Source organism: Perca fluviatilis, chromosome 16 (genome assembly GCF_010015445.1).
Source record: "Perca fluviatilis chromosome 16, GENO_Pfluv_1.0, whole genome shotgun sequence".
Taxonomy (NCBI): Eukaryota; Metazoa; Chordata; class Actinopteri; order Perciformes; family Percidae; genus Perca; species Perca fluviatilis.
This window is the reverse complement of record NC_053127.1, coordinates 24,098,473-24,115,610: the sequence shown is the minus strand read 5'-3', so window position 1 is coordinate 24,115,610 and position 17,138 is coordinate 24,098,473. Positions and strand designations below refer to the sequence as shown.

General features: G+C 39.6%; 1 protein-coding gene across 5 annotated transcripts; it reads right to left on the bottom strand.

Annotated features, from left to right (window-relative positions):
- Positions 1-8,990: 8,990 nt before the first annotated feature.
- pafah1b2 (platelet-activating factor acetylhydrolase 1b, catalytic subunit 2) lies at positions 8,991-14,447 on the bottom strand. 5 transcript variants are annotated; one of them, XM_039778176.1, is made up of 6 exons: positions 14,378-14,447; positions 13,077-13,158; positions 11,841-11,930; positions 11,419-11,535; positions 10,827-10,949; positions 8,991-10,035 (listed from the first exon to the last, which is right to left on the bottom strand). In XM_039778176.1, exons 1-6 carry the CDS (start codon positions 14,389-14,391, stop codon positions 9,757-9,759), a joined length of 705 nt encoding a protein of 234 aa, XP_039634110.1. In that variant the 5' UTR covers positions 14,392-14,447; the 3' UTR covers positions 8,991-9,756. The 5 variants fall into 5 exon arrangements, with proteins under 5 accessions (XP_039634110.1, XP_039634113.1, XP_039634112.1 ...); XM_039778179.1 differs by lacking the exon at positions 14,378-14,447 and adding an exon at positions 14,338-14,357; XM_039778178.1 differs by lacking the exon at positions 14,378-14,447 and adding an exon at positions 14,094-14,201.
- Between the last annotated feature and the right edge of the window lie 2,691 nt (positions 14,448-17,138).

The following is a 17,138-nucleotide window of genomic DNA, read 5'->3' as shown; positions in this document are numbered from 1 at the left end:
GTGGCGGCATATTCTTCTGTTTTGTTTATTTCATTTTTAGTTGCTTTAATCTATTATTTTCACAATAAAAGCATTAGAAAACTGCTCATTTTACATGCTTGATTGCTGTGCAGTCCCACTTACAGTACATTAAACAGTTCATGAATACCTTTTACAGTACCTACTTGCATCTGATGGAGCATGAGCATTTGCTCTTTAAAATATCCTCAATACTAAAACTTACTCTATGATGCTTCAGGATATTAGTCTCCGCGGGAGCAACAGAACAGTTTTTCTCAGCTGTAGTTTAGATCATGGCAATTGCCAAAAAGTGTTTATTTCAACAGTAATATTTATTTCAACACAAGCACTTTTAACACTAACTGACGTGTTTAGCTCCTTGAGTCTCACACTATTCAACACATCGGCCCAAGTCTATCTCAAGGAGCTTTTAACACAACATGCAAGCTATGTGTCCCTAGAGGACATTTGTACACTGGAACTCTGATTCCTTTTTATGAGTTGTCATCAGTATCTACAGCAACCATCACTGACAAACTGCTTAAGTCAAGACACAAATACATTTCACAAGATGTGCAAAGCAGGTCAGACTACTGTAAGTAAATAAAATAGAGATTTAAACACAATCTATTTGAATTCATATTTGGTCTTTAAAGGTCCCATATTGTATAGAGCGAGGTTTTACATGTCTTTTTTAATTATAAAGCAGGTCTAGGTACTATATAAATACTGTGAAAGTATCAAAATGACAATATTTAGAAACCGTGCCTTTAAATGAGCCGTCAGGACTTCCGCCCGGTTGTGATGTCACAAATATACTATAAATAAGTAGAAAGTGCAGCCACAGTGCCGTTACAGTCATTCCCCGGCTGCAATGACGGTGCAGAAACTCAGAGAGCGCAGATGCGGAAGACCCGTAAACACTGACCAATCCTTTTTGGGGTTTAAAGAGACAGATGCTAAAACGGAGCATTTCAGACGGACAGTATGAGAAAAATTGTTTTCTGTTCTAGAAACTCGAAAATACAAGTATGAACCTGAAAATGAGCATAATATGGCATCGTTAAATGATTCATTATATTTTTGGTTTGTATTGGTGTTTATTAACCTGACTCCGCCAGATGGATTGCTTCGCATTTGCTCGGCATATCCATCTGGGAACTTTCCGTTGGAGAACTTTTGGGAAGGGGCGAAAATACTGGTTAGCTGATTGGATAAACCATCTGTCTATCACCTATGTTGGTGATAGACGGGCCAAATCAACCAATCAGATCAACGAAACGTATGAAAATACAACCACAAGCCCCTGCTGCTGCAGGCAAAGCATAGCTCGTTAGCTCAGCAAGCAAGCAACATGTCGGTAAAGGATATTTGCCGTTTGTGTAACGAGAATTTAGGAATAAAAGGCACCCTTTCAGGTTCCCGGGCCATATTCCAAAAGAAGGATCCAAGAGAAAAAAGCATTAGCGAGCGGCTAACAGAATTAGGGCTACCGCTGTCTGAAAATACTAGTTAGCTGATTGGATAAACCATCTGTATATCACCACCAAACCCGCCTCAAAACCAACGCTGATTGGCCCGGTCATTTGGCGAACTGCTCCAAATTTTCTCTATCTCAAGATGCCAGACTGATCTGAGAGTGGAAAACTGGAGCTCGCGAGATCAGGATGGTCTCACGAGGCTAGGTGTTTATTAATCATTAAGCGCTTTGTTATCATTAGAGGATCATGGTATCAGGGAAACAAATTTCAGAAATGCATTACACTGTAGTTTTATCACCTTTCATCACTGAAGAGATAAAAGCTGATGTGGTGAGAGATATGACTCCTTTATCATTCATTGTGTCAGGAGCACTGCTGCACTGATGTTACTTCATCATTTATTGACGAACTGAGCTAACAACCTTAAGCATACATAATGTACTCCCTGACTATACAATGTTATCAGCTATTGTTTGTTACACCGTAGTGAAGTGCAACTTGCTAATGATTCATTTATGAATCATGAATGGTGACTAGTTAAGGTTTAATTGATCATTTGAGACTTGAGAGAAGACATCTACAATTATCCTTTTTTTAAATGCAGGTATCCTTGATCACAGTACTTAACTTTATAAAGCACTGAAATGAGCTACTTAGCAAAATACTGTGTGTGTATTTTTTTACTTTGAGGAATGAGGTTGTGTAACTGCGTCATTTCTACCTCAAATTGGACGCCACGGGACTTGTGGTAAGCAGCTAAAATCAATGAGACTGAAAAACACATCCGAAATATTCCCCAAACAAGCTAAAACAAACATCTCACTATGTGCTTTTTTTTTTATCTTTACTTCACAGTCTCGATGTTTTAAACATTTCTACAGCTAATTCTTTAGCAGCACAGTGGCGCCCGGCCTTTTTGACACATGGGGCTATTTTTTCTTTCATTCCATCAAGGTTTTAATGAAAGCGTGAAAAAACCAACACACCGCTGGCCTCACTGCAGTGGAATGCACGTTGCTTCCATACAGGGGCATAACAGGGGCGACGATTAGCCTTGAGGTTAAAGAAGTGGCCTTGTGACTGGAGAGATGCCAGTTTGAATCCTGTCTGTGAAAATGTGAATGGGGTAGCTGATTGTAGCACATTCTTCACTGTGCTCTTGGGCAAGGCTATAAATTAGTTTTCACTTGTGCCTCAAAAGGAAGGATACAATGTTGCACACTTAAAAACACAGGTACAGGAAAAGTGCATTTTTCTACCAATGTATGTACAATAGCAGGCACATAATGGGCCTTTTGAGCCATCCTACAAAGTAATGTGGTATAGTTTAAGGCCCAAATTGATTTGAACCAGTCAAGATAAACTAAAATAGCCCGGTCCAGACCTCAAGACTCAAGTAAATGACCTTTCAGTCTGATTATCAGGCTAGAACTAAGGCTACAGCTAGTAAAGTTGGGTAAGGACACTGATTAAGGCATCTGAGTGACGTAGTGGAAAAAGCTGTTGCCCTGGCAGCGGTGCTTTTGGCTTAACGCGCAACATTACCAGTGAGACTGTCCTCCCAAGAAGAACGACAGCATCAGTCATTTCAGCAAGTGCTCCAGAATGACACGTTCACATCCAAGTGACAAACGGCTGATGATGGCGTCAAATAAGATAGTGCTTCTATGTGTTGTTCTAGAGGGCATGGACAAGTGTGGTTGTTTATTTGGAGGATTTGTTGTTACTGGCAGGGTTAGTGGGTGGAAAGCCAGTGCCAGCAGTGTTGAATGTCACAAATCTTAAGAAACACCTATTTCATTTTGACAATACTTATCTTGTCTTACAATAGCCGTATTTCCATAGATGAGAAGGGAATTTTCTTTGTAGGCATGTATGGTTTGTATGAAATGTCAGGAAGAGATGCGAGGCCTGACGCTATGGCTGACACCCCCTTTTCAAAAGTCACAATGCTTGTACAGGGGGAGGACAAGTGAGATGTGTTGTGGAATGTAAGAAAAACTGGTTTGTAGCAGTTTAAATCCTGCTGAGAAAAACAGCCTGGTTAAGACAGCGATTGGTTGTGGACCTAGAATAGGGCAGCTTGTTCTACTGAGTATTTAGCTATGAACAACATTCAAACACCAAACATGCAGGCATTTATTGACAGCAAATACAACGTTAGGCTTTGGTTTGTATGCAGCAGGGTGATGTCAGTCCAAGATCATTAAGTGACGCCACAAAAGGCAGTAGTCAAGAAAGGATTGCCCTGGGTGAAAGGCTGAAGAAGTAAATAGGACAGGCTGAACCTGTCCTGATACCTGCTAAATTAGCTTTAGGACCAAGGCAATTATCTAGAATCAATGGGTGTAAATGAATTTCGATGAGATTGTCACAGAATAGAAAGACCCTCTGGAATTCTTATGCACTGTGACGTATGGCGTTACACAAGCCTCAATGCAGGTAAAAACTGGTCTTTTGGTAGCTCCAGAGGCAAATTATGCACCAGATCGCTTGTACTGTATTATAAGCACTGCTCATTTGCCTTCCAATGCGGTTTCATAGAGGTGTAATTTCCGCTGAAGATCCGCTATGCATTAGTTTTCAAAACGGTGACAAGGAACTGAAACAGAGAAGCACTCTGCTGGAGACAGCAGGTTTGGAGACAGGCTAAGCATGGATGTCACATCAGATACGATAAAAAAAAGGTGCCACAAGGCTGAGGTTAATATGAAGACTGAATAGTGTGTGTGTAAATGACTCACAGGCATGAATATGGTTGATCCAGGAACCACAGAGGAAGGTGCAGTGGTGTGACTTGCATGCGTCGTTAGCACTTTCTGTGGCTGCATTGAATGATAAAAGGGTGAAAAAGGGTAGGTCACAGGAGTATCGGGTGTAAACGGTGGGTAATCAGAGTCAAGACGCAGAGGTTTCCCATCTAAACTGTTGGTTTGAGTCCAAATATTGAGCTCTGAATCCTCCATTAAAACGTCATAAGAGGAGGACAAAGTTGTTAAGGCAGTGTGACAAGCTGAAAGCTCAGAACGTACAGTTAAATATTCACTTCAATCCTCACCTCGAGGAAATGCTGCCTTGCTTTAAACCATTTTTTTTTAGGGTTTTCTGTAACCTGCCAAAACCCACGTTTTCATTTCACTTTGTGCTGCAGTTTATCAACTAATCAACCAATCATGACGGTCCTTATCTGCTGCAGTGAAGCTGAAGCTGCAAAGTGCTTTGTGCAGTCGAGGAGGAGTTCCTCAGTGAAAGTGATGTGGCCTTTTTTTATAAATACGAATCCTGAGTCGGAGTCACGTAAAACCATGTGCCGGATAACGTTCTCGCTAATGATTTATGAAAATGCCTCTATCAGACAAGTAAATCAAAATATATATACAAATTTAATTATTCTGCATATTAGAGTGCAATGATTCACAAAACTCATGACTCCATGCAAAAGGTTACTGTGAGCGCCTGAGAGTGTGGTTGAGGTGGTGAGGTTTCACTCTATCATATACTGTTTATATGAAAACTAAAATCAAATAGACAAAAATGTAATCTATTTTACTGCATTGCACTGCGCTCATGAGGGCCCTCACCTGGCTGATACTGGTTACTAGGCAGGCAGAAGCACATTTGTAACAGCTTATAAAATCTCACAGCTTGGTGACCGCAAATGCAGATTTCTGATGTCAAATAATTGCTCAGCTGCCGAGCATAAAAAAGGACAACATTTAATCAGGAGTTTTTCTACTACTTCTGCTTCCTGAACGACTACTTCTGCATTTCATTTGACATTCTATAATCTGGTTGTGAAATTAAAACATGTGATGGACTTATTTTAACGTTTGACCAAGAAATACGACATCACAAGGGTCACAGCACATGGCACTGGCACAAATATGCACTTACATCGCTCATCATTTATGTAATCATGACATCTAAAAGGAAATCATACAAAAATGCATCATGAGAAACTGAACACCATGAGTGAAATTGGACTAATTCAGACGGCTAAGCCACTTATTTTCAAAGAAGTAAATTAGATTTTCTGGGATATATTATCACAGAGGACATCGAGTCAAAGAAGAAAATCAACAGCACACCAGCATTGTGTACAGCTATTCAGATAATGTGAACCGTTTTAACTTGTTTTTCACTCTGGAACAAATGCTTAATACCATGTGTTATTTCTGAAGGGGTAAATGCGAAGGCATTTTAATATAGGATCCGTGTCCCTGCGCTGATATTAGACACACTATAAAACCCTTACTGTCTGCTGCAGATAAAATATAGGTCTATAGGTCTCAGATGCATGTTGTAACCACTGCACCATTTATCACATTGGGCAGCATATTACAAACCCTGACCTCACAGGTTCATACATAAAGTAACGTTTTGATAGGTGAGAACATGTATCTTATCGGGATTTAATGTTTTCCTCTTGCCTTCGCTGTTCATACAGGTCCTTGAGAAGTTGTGTTACAGATGCCTGCCCAGCTTGTTAATAATGAACTAAAGCCTACTTTTAAAACAGGTCAATAGAGCAGGACCAACACACCAGGCCAAATATAGATTTTATCAGGGTGTAGCTAACTGGCCGGTGCCGCCTCAAGTCTCTGTTAATGCCTGTTGGGATAAGAAAGTTATCATTTCCCATTTTCAAACTGTGTGTTGATAGACAAAGAAGACAAATATTTATCTATAGTCACCATGGCCAGTTTTAAGACTTTACAAAACATGAAGTGCATATTTAGATTTGGATCACTGGCAGTCTAAACATATACGATTCAGATAAATGTACAAGCTGTGGAGAAAGGGTCTATTTTTATTTTCTGTTTTATGGTCTCACAGGAAAGTGCCTTTTAACATTTTTCTTTTTACCATTTCACGTAATGCAGATTTTTGCGACATACAGTGTTTACCTTCCTTTATTTTTACAGCATCACAACTCCAGCTTTAATTCCTCAAGCATTCCTGTGCCAGACACATTAAGTCATAATGTCAATCCAGCATACGCACACTTATTACTTTATGTTGTTTCCTTCTGGGCTGAGTTCAATGTGTTTCAAGCGCTTCAAACTTCCCACTCAGAGTCGACAGTCTGCAGTACGGGCCTCCAGATGGACTATTTTAGCTACACTGGGACAGTTTTGGGTCACAGTTAAAATGAATGAGAGCAACATCAAAAGTGAGCAAATGGTTTATTAACTAGGTATTTTACAACTTGCCAGCAATCACATGCACTCTAGCATGCAGCACGCCTAACTACATGTTTAATGAGGACGTTTTAACACAAGTTTACATCATCTCTGAGGGCTGTTGGTGAATTATTCCAAAAGAGATAAACTTGGTGTAAGCAAATTAATTAGGCAATAAGGAACTCTGGCTGAAAGAAGAGGAGGCGTGGAACGAACAGTGGGCCTTGTTAGTGTCGTTCTCAATCTAGTTGTCTGATGAAATGGTTCCCTCTGCTGGGGAGCGTGTAACAAACAGTGCTGCAAATCACACTTTCTGATTTCAGAACCACAACTGAGATTTGTGCATCCTATCCTTTTCTTTCAAATTCAAAAACCATCACTAATCACAAGTGACAGCTTTGGATAATGACCAAAAATAGAAAAGATCACTCTCAACACATGAAATCCTTGTTTTTTTTGTTTGTTTTTTAATTGGAATGCTTTATCTCAATAATGTCACAACAAGCCAAAACAGTGCAAATGCTGCATGGCACCAAACAACCTGAAACCCCTTCAAACATCATTTCCTCAAGCTTCACATGTCTTATATACAATTGGGGCCATTTCTAGACACTCATACTTCCAACTAACACAATCCAGGACCAGACATACTTCCCATGAACACTTAAGGCACACAAACATACACTATATTTAACACAGCAGGCAAATGTGCAGAGCTTAAGACAGCAGTAATGCCGGATAATTTGATGCTTGGGACTCTCAGCCACAATTCAAACAGAACCTAGCCATGAAGAAACAGCTACAGTAGAACTCACAGACAAATGTTTTTTCTTTTGCATGAACTGCGATTGCTTTTTAGCATTTAGCGTGACAATATTCAGCATAGCTGTGTTAGGTAGCTTATTTGTGTGGCTAGTACTTTTCATTCCTAACAAAATATTCAGTAACTACACCATGTAGAGATGTCAGGGCCCAGGGTGGCAGGGATGGCTGAGAGTCGACAACAAATACAACAGGGAGAGAGGTAAAGAGGTGCTTCGAAGAGAAAATACTGTATTACCATGTATTTAGGAGGGAGAGGGAGAGAGAGCCTGTGCTAGTCAAAGTGTCAGACTATGAATAATTGTATGGATTAGTGTGAGATACAGACACAGAAAAGGGAAAAGCCATGTTATAATTAAGAAGGTGATGTGAAAGCAGGAGGACTGGAGCTGATGTGACAACTGTACTTTGTTGTAAAAAATAAATAAAACCAAGTGCATTATTGCACTGCAAAGCTACTTAAAAAAAACAAAAAAAAAAACAGTGCACACACAATATCATTGAAATTTCTTTTCAAAAATGTCCTTTAACAGATACCGAGGACACAGTCAAGAAGTCGCACAATTTAAAAAGCTGGCAGGTCTCCGTCTAGCAATACAAAACACTGTGTAACCTACTCCACATTAAAATCAAATGTCACAGTAGATTTATCTGGACCAAAATGGTGAAATGTAATTCTAAAAGTAAAATGTAAATACACTTGCCGGGTGACAGAAGTTTTGCACATAAGCAGAGTTGGCGGTGTTTGGAAGACCTATGTAGATTATCAGACAAGTAGATTCAACAGCCTCACATCACTAATAAATATTTATGAACACATGATTTTGACTTGATATTCACTGACTTAATAGAGAAGCGTTGGTTGACTCTACACCGCAGCAGAGGCTCGTCTTAAAAACATGCATGCAGTGAACACCGAAATCAGGTTAGAGTTGAACATTTAGTTCAGTGATGGTTTTTAGGTGACACAGGAATGAAGTAGTGATCAGCTGTACGTGTGGTCTGCGGAAAAGTAGCTAACTCTCCGGATATACACTGATCTATTTTATATTAACAGTTTCAAAAGACATCTAATTGGTTATTACACACAAGATCAAAAGTGAACATTTAGCAGACTAAGTGCTCCTTGTTATGCGGAGTATTTACAAATAAAGAACTGGACAGACAAAACTCTAAATAGTGTACATCTCAGCAGTAGCCCCTCTTTAACAGTGGTTCCTAACCTTTTTGACTCGTGGACCTTTACAGTAGGGCTGGGCAATATATCGATATTATATCGATATCGATATATGAGGCTAGATATTGTCTTAAATTTTGGATATCGTAATATCCTGATATGACACAAGTGTTGTCTTTTCCTGGTTTTAAAGGCTGCATTACAGTAGAGTGATGTAATTTCCTGAACACACCAGACTGTTCTAGCTGTTACATTACTAACCCTAACCCACATAGTTATTATATCAACATAACTGATGATTATTTATCAAAAATCTCATTGTGTGCCTATTTTGTGAAAGCACCAATTGTCAACCCTACAATATCAATATCGAGGTATCTGGCCAAAAATATCGGGATATTTGATTTTCTCCATATTGCCCAGCTCTACTTTAAAGGAAACAATGCCACACCAAAGAGTGATTTTAACTTCTCAGATTGTTTCTATTTGACCTGAAGAGGTGAAAGTATTTAGTGTTTTGCAAGAAAAAAAGAAGAACAAATTAGAGAAATGTCAGAAAAAAAGAAACAAATATGTTGTTCCATATTTTCCCTTAAATGATCATGCAACACCTTGACCCCTAGGTTGGGAACCACTGCTCTGCAGCCTACTGGTCAGACTCATAACATTATAACATTTTGGATAATGTTCTGCCCACTGGGAGTATGTTGTGCACTGGACTTTTTTAGATTTGTATCACATCTCCGTGGCACAGGTGAGAGGGAAACACTCGTTTTCTCCACAGGCCAAAATTAATAAGTACCACATGATCTCAGTAACCTTGGTAAATCATTTTGCAATAGAGGTTTCGACTGAAATCACAGTGTCTACATCTGTAGTGAGGTCTCTCTCCCTCTTTAGCACCTCTCCACACCCAACCCTCCGCTCATCAATGTGATCCCACACCCCTTTCCTGGGCCCACTCACATCAGGGTGCCTATTCCCCCTATGAGAGAGCCCTTCCTCCTCTAGATACCAGGGACATGTCTCCCCCGTCTCCCACAGCAGCGGGTGAGACATACCTCTGGATAAATGTGCTGCTAGGCCACGGCCCTCAAACAGGCGACACCTGTCTCTCCTCTGGCGTTTCCTCCAGGATCTGAAGCAACAGGTCACTGAGGGGCTTCGCCATGGTGCGGTATCCTGTCGGCGTCAGATGGAGGAAGTCAAACATGTCCTGGAGGCTGATGGCTCCATCCGAGTGAACGAAATCCCCGCTGACATCTAGGAGTTGAGCGCGGCCCAGACGAGGCAGCCAGGAGCGCAGGTACCCGTTAACCGCCGTGTTCTTCTCCCTCAGTGGGTTGGGTCGCTCCCCTCGAGGCAACAGACCCTGAGGGCAACAAACATTTCTCATTTATTAAAAAGGTCCATGTGTTGAGAGTCAAACCTTCATATTTTACATTTTAGTTGGTTAAAACTGGCCTATCGTTAGCATTTCCAATTGGGGCAAGGATAGTCTGCAAGGCTCGCTGAACCACCTGATAAACAGACACTCAATACTTGATATACATGGGGCGACCTCTAGCTCACCCAGTGGGAGCGTGCGCCCTATGTAGGCTGAGTCCTTTGCAGCAGCCCGGGTTCAAGTCCAACCTGCGGCCCTTTGCTGGGTGTCATCCCCATCTCTCTCCCACCTTTCCTGTCTATCCACTGTCACTATCTAATAAAAGGGAAAAAAATGCCCCCCCCAAAAAAAACAAATATTTGATATACATACACTACATTTCTTATTTATGGGAGACAATTCAGCTGCTTGTTCTTTTGACTGGTACCTGCATGTTCCTTAACGGAGAGAAGAAATAACCCATTTGAAAGCTGCGACATGTTAAGACGACCAACACCAACTGGTTTGCACATCAAGTACGGTTATTTTTTTTCTATATCCCGCGATGTTCATCACATTAAAGGTTGACAGACACAAACATGTCAGTGTTTCACTCGTTCTTAATTACAATGCTAAATATATACCAAATATTGAACCAAAGTTCAAATAGAAAAATATCCTTTGTTTCAATGTGACAACTGCAGAGAGAAAATAAGACCACATAGAAAACTAAATGTCAAATGACAACATACCAAACTAGGTGCAACATTAGACAAGAGATTCAACTAACTACTTACCAGTACAACTATCTTTGCCTTGGGGAGGCGGGAAGTGAGCAGCTGCGCAATTGCAAGAATTCCTCCTGCAACTTGCTCTGCTGTGTGTTCGTGATTGTTGGTTCCTACCCACAACACCACCACCTGGAAAAGACCACAGACAGACGCTTTGTTTACTTTCACTGACCTCATTTTAAGCTCCAGAAGTGTGATTAAAGCATGGTATACAGTAATAACTAGGGGTGGAATGGTACATGTATTCGTATCGAACCAAACCGGTACAGGCGTCTCGGTTCGGTACATGAATTTACATGGAGAATACACGGTATAAAAATAAATAAAACTTGCGTGCAAATTAATTAATGTAATGCGGAACTACTGTTAGATACGCGTTTCTTTAACAGGGCTACTAATCTGTCCCTTCAATATACAACCAAACACGGACGTTGATGGAGCACGAGTTGTTAGCTGCACCCTCCGTTTCGCTAACGACTGATGGTTGGACTTTGCGTGCTACGGAAAGCTATCTCACGGTGACTAGGCCTGTCACAATAACAAATTTTGCTGGACAATAAACTGTCTTTCTCTGAAGATCTTAGCAGACTCGTCTCACCTTGGGACAGATGTTCTCCAGCTCTCCATTCTGCAGCCTCCACAGCACATTACAGGTGGTGTCCCCTGCAATTCCAAAGTTGAGTGCATGGAGAGGAGAGAATAACTCCCTCCAGACCTGTGGACAGGAAACCAGAAATCTGCATTTCATATGAGAATTTCTGACTCTGGTGATTAACTTCAAATAACTTATTGAAGCTGAGCTAAGCAAAGCACACCGACCAGTAACAGGATTCATTACAATGATATGCGTACCAACCTGGGAATAGTAGTGAAGCAACATGAATGTATGTACATTGACACTAGAGTAGAGTCATTTGTGAAAATATTGAGATTTGGAAAAAAATAAAAAATAAATGAGGATGCTAGTGCCATGTGACAAGTCATATGACCAGGTTTACAAAGATAAACATCTTGTCTCACCTCAAACTGCTGCATTAGCTGTACCATAGAGTCCCCCACAAAAAGCACATCTGGTTCAGCATCCTTACACTCCTGCACAAATCTTGTGTGCTGTAAAATAAAAAATAAAAAAACCTCATCACAACAGAGCTTGTGATGTAGTGCATAAATGTGAAAGATAGGATAGATAAAATGAAAGAAAAATTATATTTTTCAATTACAGAAAACAACACAATTTGATCATTTACATATTAGGCATTTGAGTCCGATTTTTGTGTTTCGATGAGTCTTTTAAATCAGGATAATACTTGTTAGCCTTCAGAGTCAGACGAAAGCAGACTCTGTCTCAGTCCTATTAGCTTTTGAGGATTAACCTTGCATAGACCTCCCAGGAGGTGCCACTACACAATCTGGCTAAAGTGGTGCTCTGAAAGAAATACTAGTCTTGGGAATAGTTACAATTTATGAGCACTTTTTTTTGTGTCAGAGCACAACCCCTAACTAATATAATGATTACCATTTACATGAACCTTTACCCCACAATATTACTGAGAATATCATCACAGTTTCTCATGCCATTGTGCAGATCTAGCCTCTGGATCACAGCACAATCATGAACATCAATGGTAGTCACTGCCTCATAAAATGTGTCGTAATTAGGGGCAGATGAACAAATAAAGCATGAAGAATAAAGTCAAGAATTCTAAGAAAGTGGGGGGATTTACATTTCAATAACTTGAGCATACATGAGTGACTTACTCTACACAACACTTACGGTGCTTTAACGTTTATAATGTATGATATTAGAGTGGGCAGAGTCAAACAGTCACGTTAGGATGTGTTTATTGTATGAGCACTGAGAGCTTAATATAGAGACACCTAACGTAAAGCATGCAGAAACTATATGATTTAGAAACTATACCACTAAATATTCCATCTAAGGTTCTGTTAACTATATATACATACACACACACACACACACACACACATACATACATACATACATACATACATACATACATAGAGAGAGAGAGAGAAAGAGAGAGAATTTAAAATGTGCATTTCACTGTTGTCAAGTTTTTGTTTACTTAAATTTAAACATGATATGTAACTTATTCCATGAAAAAGCATAAGCCCAGGAATAAGAGAAATTATGTAAATCTCCCAGAGGGTGAAATGCATTATACATGACGAACATAAACGATATATGGGGATAAAGAGTGAATGTTTCCTACACTACCAATCAAATACACCAACCTGTGACATCCAACGGTCATCTCCTTGTGCATCCTCTACTGGCTGAGCCACAGCAGCTGGGTTCAAGTCATCACCACTCATCCTACAGGAGACACCACCACGTATTCACACATGAATAGGATATATCACGTTAGCTAGATAGAGACATGGCGCTTCTCATGAAAAGAGGAATGGTTCAAATTGTTTTGGTTGGTCATATGGTATAAAGAGGACAGCATCAGCACCAGCTTGCAGAAACCATTGCTGTGATGCAGCAGCTTAACGTTTCAGCGGCAGACAGACTGGCCTAATACGGATAGATGCTGCTTTCGCTTTCAATGCTTATGGATCACAGAGCATATCGCATTGAACCCGCTAGCGTTAGGTTACTGCTCATCTGACGTTAGCTTGTTAGCTAGCCTGCTGTTATGGCTGCATCTCTGATACTAGCTAGCTAGCTAGCTAACGTTTGACACGCCCGTAGTTAACATGAACATTTTCAGTAATTCTTTTTTTTCTTAATTGACAAGACCAACTAGCTACCTGGCAGGGTGTCGGCCGTCACTTCTCGGCTCCCTCGGCTTCAGAGTAACTATTTTTGCCCTAATTTTACTTCACCGCTGGCGGGTAGTCGAAGCGGGTGATGCTCGCTAGCAACCGTTAGCCGACTCTAGCTAGACGACGAGACAACAAAAGGTGTGTCAAGAAGGCAAACTACAGAGAGTCTTTAGGGGGTGATAGCCGATCAGCTACCATTAACCGTAACACCTTTGGAGAGCACTGCAGTGAGCTACCCAGATTACCTAGCTACTCCGCAGCGCTGTGGAAATAGGTCTGTCCAGAGCCATAGAGAGAGATATTTGAAAAAATTGTCTTTCTCTATCACTCTTGGTCAGGCAAGGGAGACTAGGAATATGATTGGAGATATTTTACCCTGAGAGTCGCCTGTCGGGTAGCCATTCCTCACTGGTTGCATAAATTCCCAAACTTCTCAATGCCATAAGCTAACCGTCTGTAGCCTAAACCAAAAACACTTACTTCTTGTGTTGCTAATTGATGAAGGTTATTAAGGCCGACACACAGATATTCTTTCCTGAGAGGTCAACCACAGGGCAAAAAAAAACTAAATAACTATTCCCGCAATGAATCATGGGTGGATGGTTGGTTTGAAATGCGACAAACTGTACAGCATTTTACTTTGGATTCCTAAACAACGAAATTATTCTCCGTTATTTGAGATAATTTCAATAGGCTTTGGACCACCAGTTATGGAGAAAGATACCTATGAGTGGGACTGTGTATCTTTAAGTTAGACAACGTACAGCACTGCCGGCATCTTTGCTGTATGACTAAAATCTCTCACTTCCACTCGGGGCTCATCTTGTCTCCATGCCCATCTCTGATCCGAGCCCGCTGTGTCAGCTGATCGCAATGCATCATGGTCACGTTAAATCAAATGCTGCATTCCTTTACTGTAGAAAACACAGGATTTCTAGGTGTTGCCATTTGAATGGAATAATATAGGCTATGTTTTAAAGTACAAACAAAAGAAATTAGTCATCTTCTCATCAACACCCTTAAATTATAGATCATATCTACTCTACATTTTATGATCAATATTACAACAGTTGTATATGCTAAAAAGATGTGAACATGGTTGTTTGTCACTCTGAACCATATACTGTATATTATTAATATTAACAGTCTATGATCTGAACTAAAAATTGAACCAGATCCGCATAAGACTCCACCCCAGACTGTTGAGTTCCACATGACTGATACAAATACTGATAAAAGTAGCTTACATTTAGATTAATTGTTTACTATTAATAGGCCTATGTCTCAGGATTTTAGAAGGATGACCTTACATGTAAGATGTAGAGATATAAGTTGACAACATTCTCTCAGATTTGGCTTAATGTAGTAGTTTATGATTATGACAAAGACGTTAATGCAATTTTATGTATTAATCAAATTCCATTCTCAAATAAATTATTTGTATTTATGAAGGAAATGATCATACTCTCAACGATTTCTCCGTCTTACAAAACAAAAAAGCTGTCAAAACAATTAATGTATTTATTTCTACTTCATTTATTTATTTGACGTTAGATTTGTTCAATTTTTTTTTTTCAACGCTTCATCTGTAAGTGATTCTATTTTTTTCTTTTGATGTGTATGTTGAGTTTGAAATAAAGATTAAAGAAAAAACAGGTGTGACATATATAAGGCATGCCACTTGATAAAAGACACCATTATTATTAGACCCCAAGGGAAGCATAGGCCTATACAAGGAAAATAAAATAGGGCCTAAATATGGAGCATTGTGTTACTCCATGGGAGATGGGTGCAGAGGAATAGGACACCTTATCAATTGTAACAGGCTGATCGGTCTTGGAGGTTGGAGGCAAACCACTGAGCCAGTCCCTGAATGCCAACAGCATGCTTAAAAAATAACCAAGCAATTAAAATCCACCTCAAGCTGTAAATGCATACATGTCATGTTACACATGGGTGTGCATATACAAAATTTACCCAGGTTGATCAGTGTTATTTGGCAAACACATGCAGTGTCCAGTCGACCCTCTGAACTCTACACATCCATACAACCATTAACCATTAACCAGTGACCAAAGGAGAGAATTGACCAAAATGCAGGCAACAAAAACTGTCCCTGGTGTTGTTGCTTTATTCTCAAGCTTATGTTGATGTTGATTCATGTGGATGTAACATTGCAGACCTTACTTGGTGGTATACAAATCGATTTGTAGGCATTAACAACAGTACAACTCACGATTTAGCTACAGACATGGAACACAAAAAAATCTGGGGCGCTTTGTGTCATTTTGTGTCACATACGTTTTTTAGCACAGTGCATTCTACAAAATGGCAAAATGAGTTTATTACTCAATGTAAATAAACAGAATGTTCCTTAACTTTTCCTCCTTCTCTTTTTTCATTTGCAGGTTTGGACCCATATGACTTGTTCTTGGCTGTGTTGTAGAAATGACTGGTGAAGGGTGTTGTTTGATTGTATTTATATAGTGACTCAAATTTCCAGGTCCAAGTATTATTATGAGACCTACTGTATTAGAACTAGAAACAAGGCCTTGGTACAATATCGAGTTATAAATGCAAGATCTACTTGTCTTCATGTACAACAGCAACTATAAGCCTGACAGACGGTCACTTTTACTTCTAAATAAATATTCTGTCGGTATATGTGTGATCTCCTTTTTTTAAACTCCACTTAGCCTTGTGTTGTGTCCGTTCTTACCATCCATGTGTTCTTTGTTGTAACATACTCTGTGTTTATAAAATGGATTAATAATCTCTTTAGGATGATTCTGCTTGTGATGCGTGAAACTGTGACGTGATCTGTGTCATGCTCAAGAGCACTACAACAGCTTGCATGCTTGCTTGACACTGCATTATGCATTTGTAATACTGTTTGTTTAACCACTGCGCTATGTTTATTTCTACATGCTTCCAGCTTGCAATTGCTACTGTCTGAAATGTGTTAATGTCAGGGGAAGCATAACATGTGAACTGTCACAAAAGAGTGGAAACTGTGTGGAAACTTTAAACCTGTTCCCATAAATCGAGAATGGGCGTTTCAGTGATTGTGTCCAGCAGAAATGTTGAAATGTAAAATATTTGCATGTTAATAGTAGGCTAGGCTATTTTAGTGAGATGGACAATGCAATTTCATTTAAAAAATGTAACAAGGTAATTGAACTTTCTTGTGAAAAAACTGTATCACATACAAATAATGTTTTCCAATCAACATATATTTTTGTATTTGTCTTAAACATTTTTTTTTTTACTAGAGCTAAGTAAATAATAATTAATAAAAAATGTACAGAGATATGTCATATGCAGGGGTGTGGTAATTGAGAAAAATAACAAAATGAAATGGCCAAGCTTTCAGACATCAGTGTATTTCAGTGACACAAACATTGACACGTTTAAACCTTGAAATACTTTTCTCCTGCTTTAGTTACAGGCAAACAATATTGCTAACAATATGTAGCCTATACATTTTTAGACACATTTTCGACGATTGCCCATATATAGTGCTTT

Bases quoted from the DNA above. Each gene is read 5' to 3' on its own strand.
- pafah1b2 (XM_039778175.1), bottom strand. From the start codon at position 14,056: ATGGCATTGAGAAGTTTGGGAATTTATGCAACCAGTGAGGAATGGCTA. The intron at 10,950-11,418 runs GTGAGACGAGTC...GGTCTTTTCCAG, and splicing joins TGGAGAACATCTGTCCCAAG to GTGGTGGTGTTGTGGGTAGG. The intron at 10,036-10,826 runs GTAAGTAGTTAG...TGTTGCCCTCAG, and splicing joins AGGCAAAGATAGTTGTACTG to GGTCTGTTGCCTCGAGGGGA.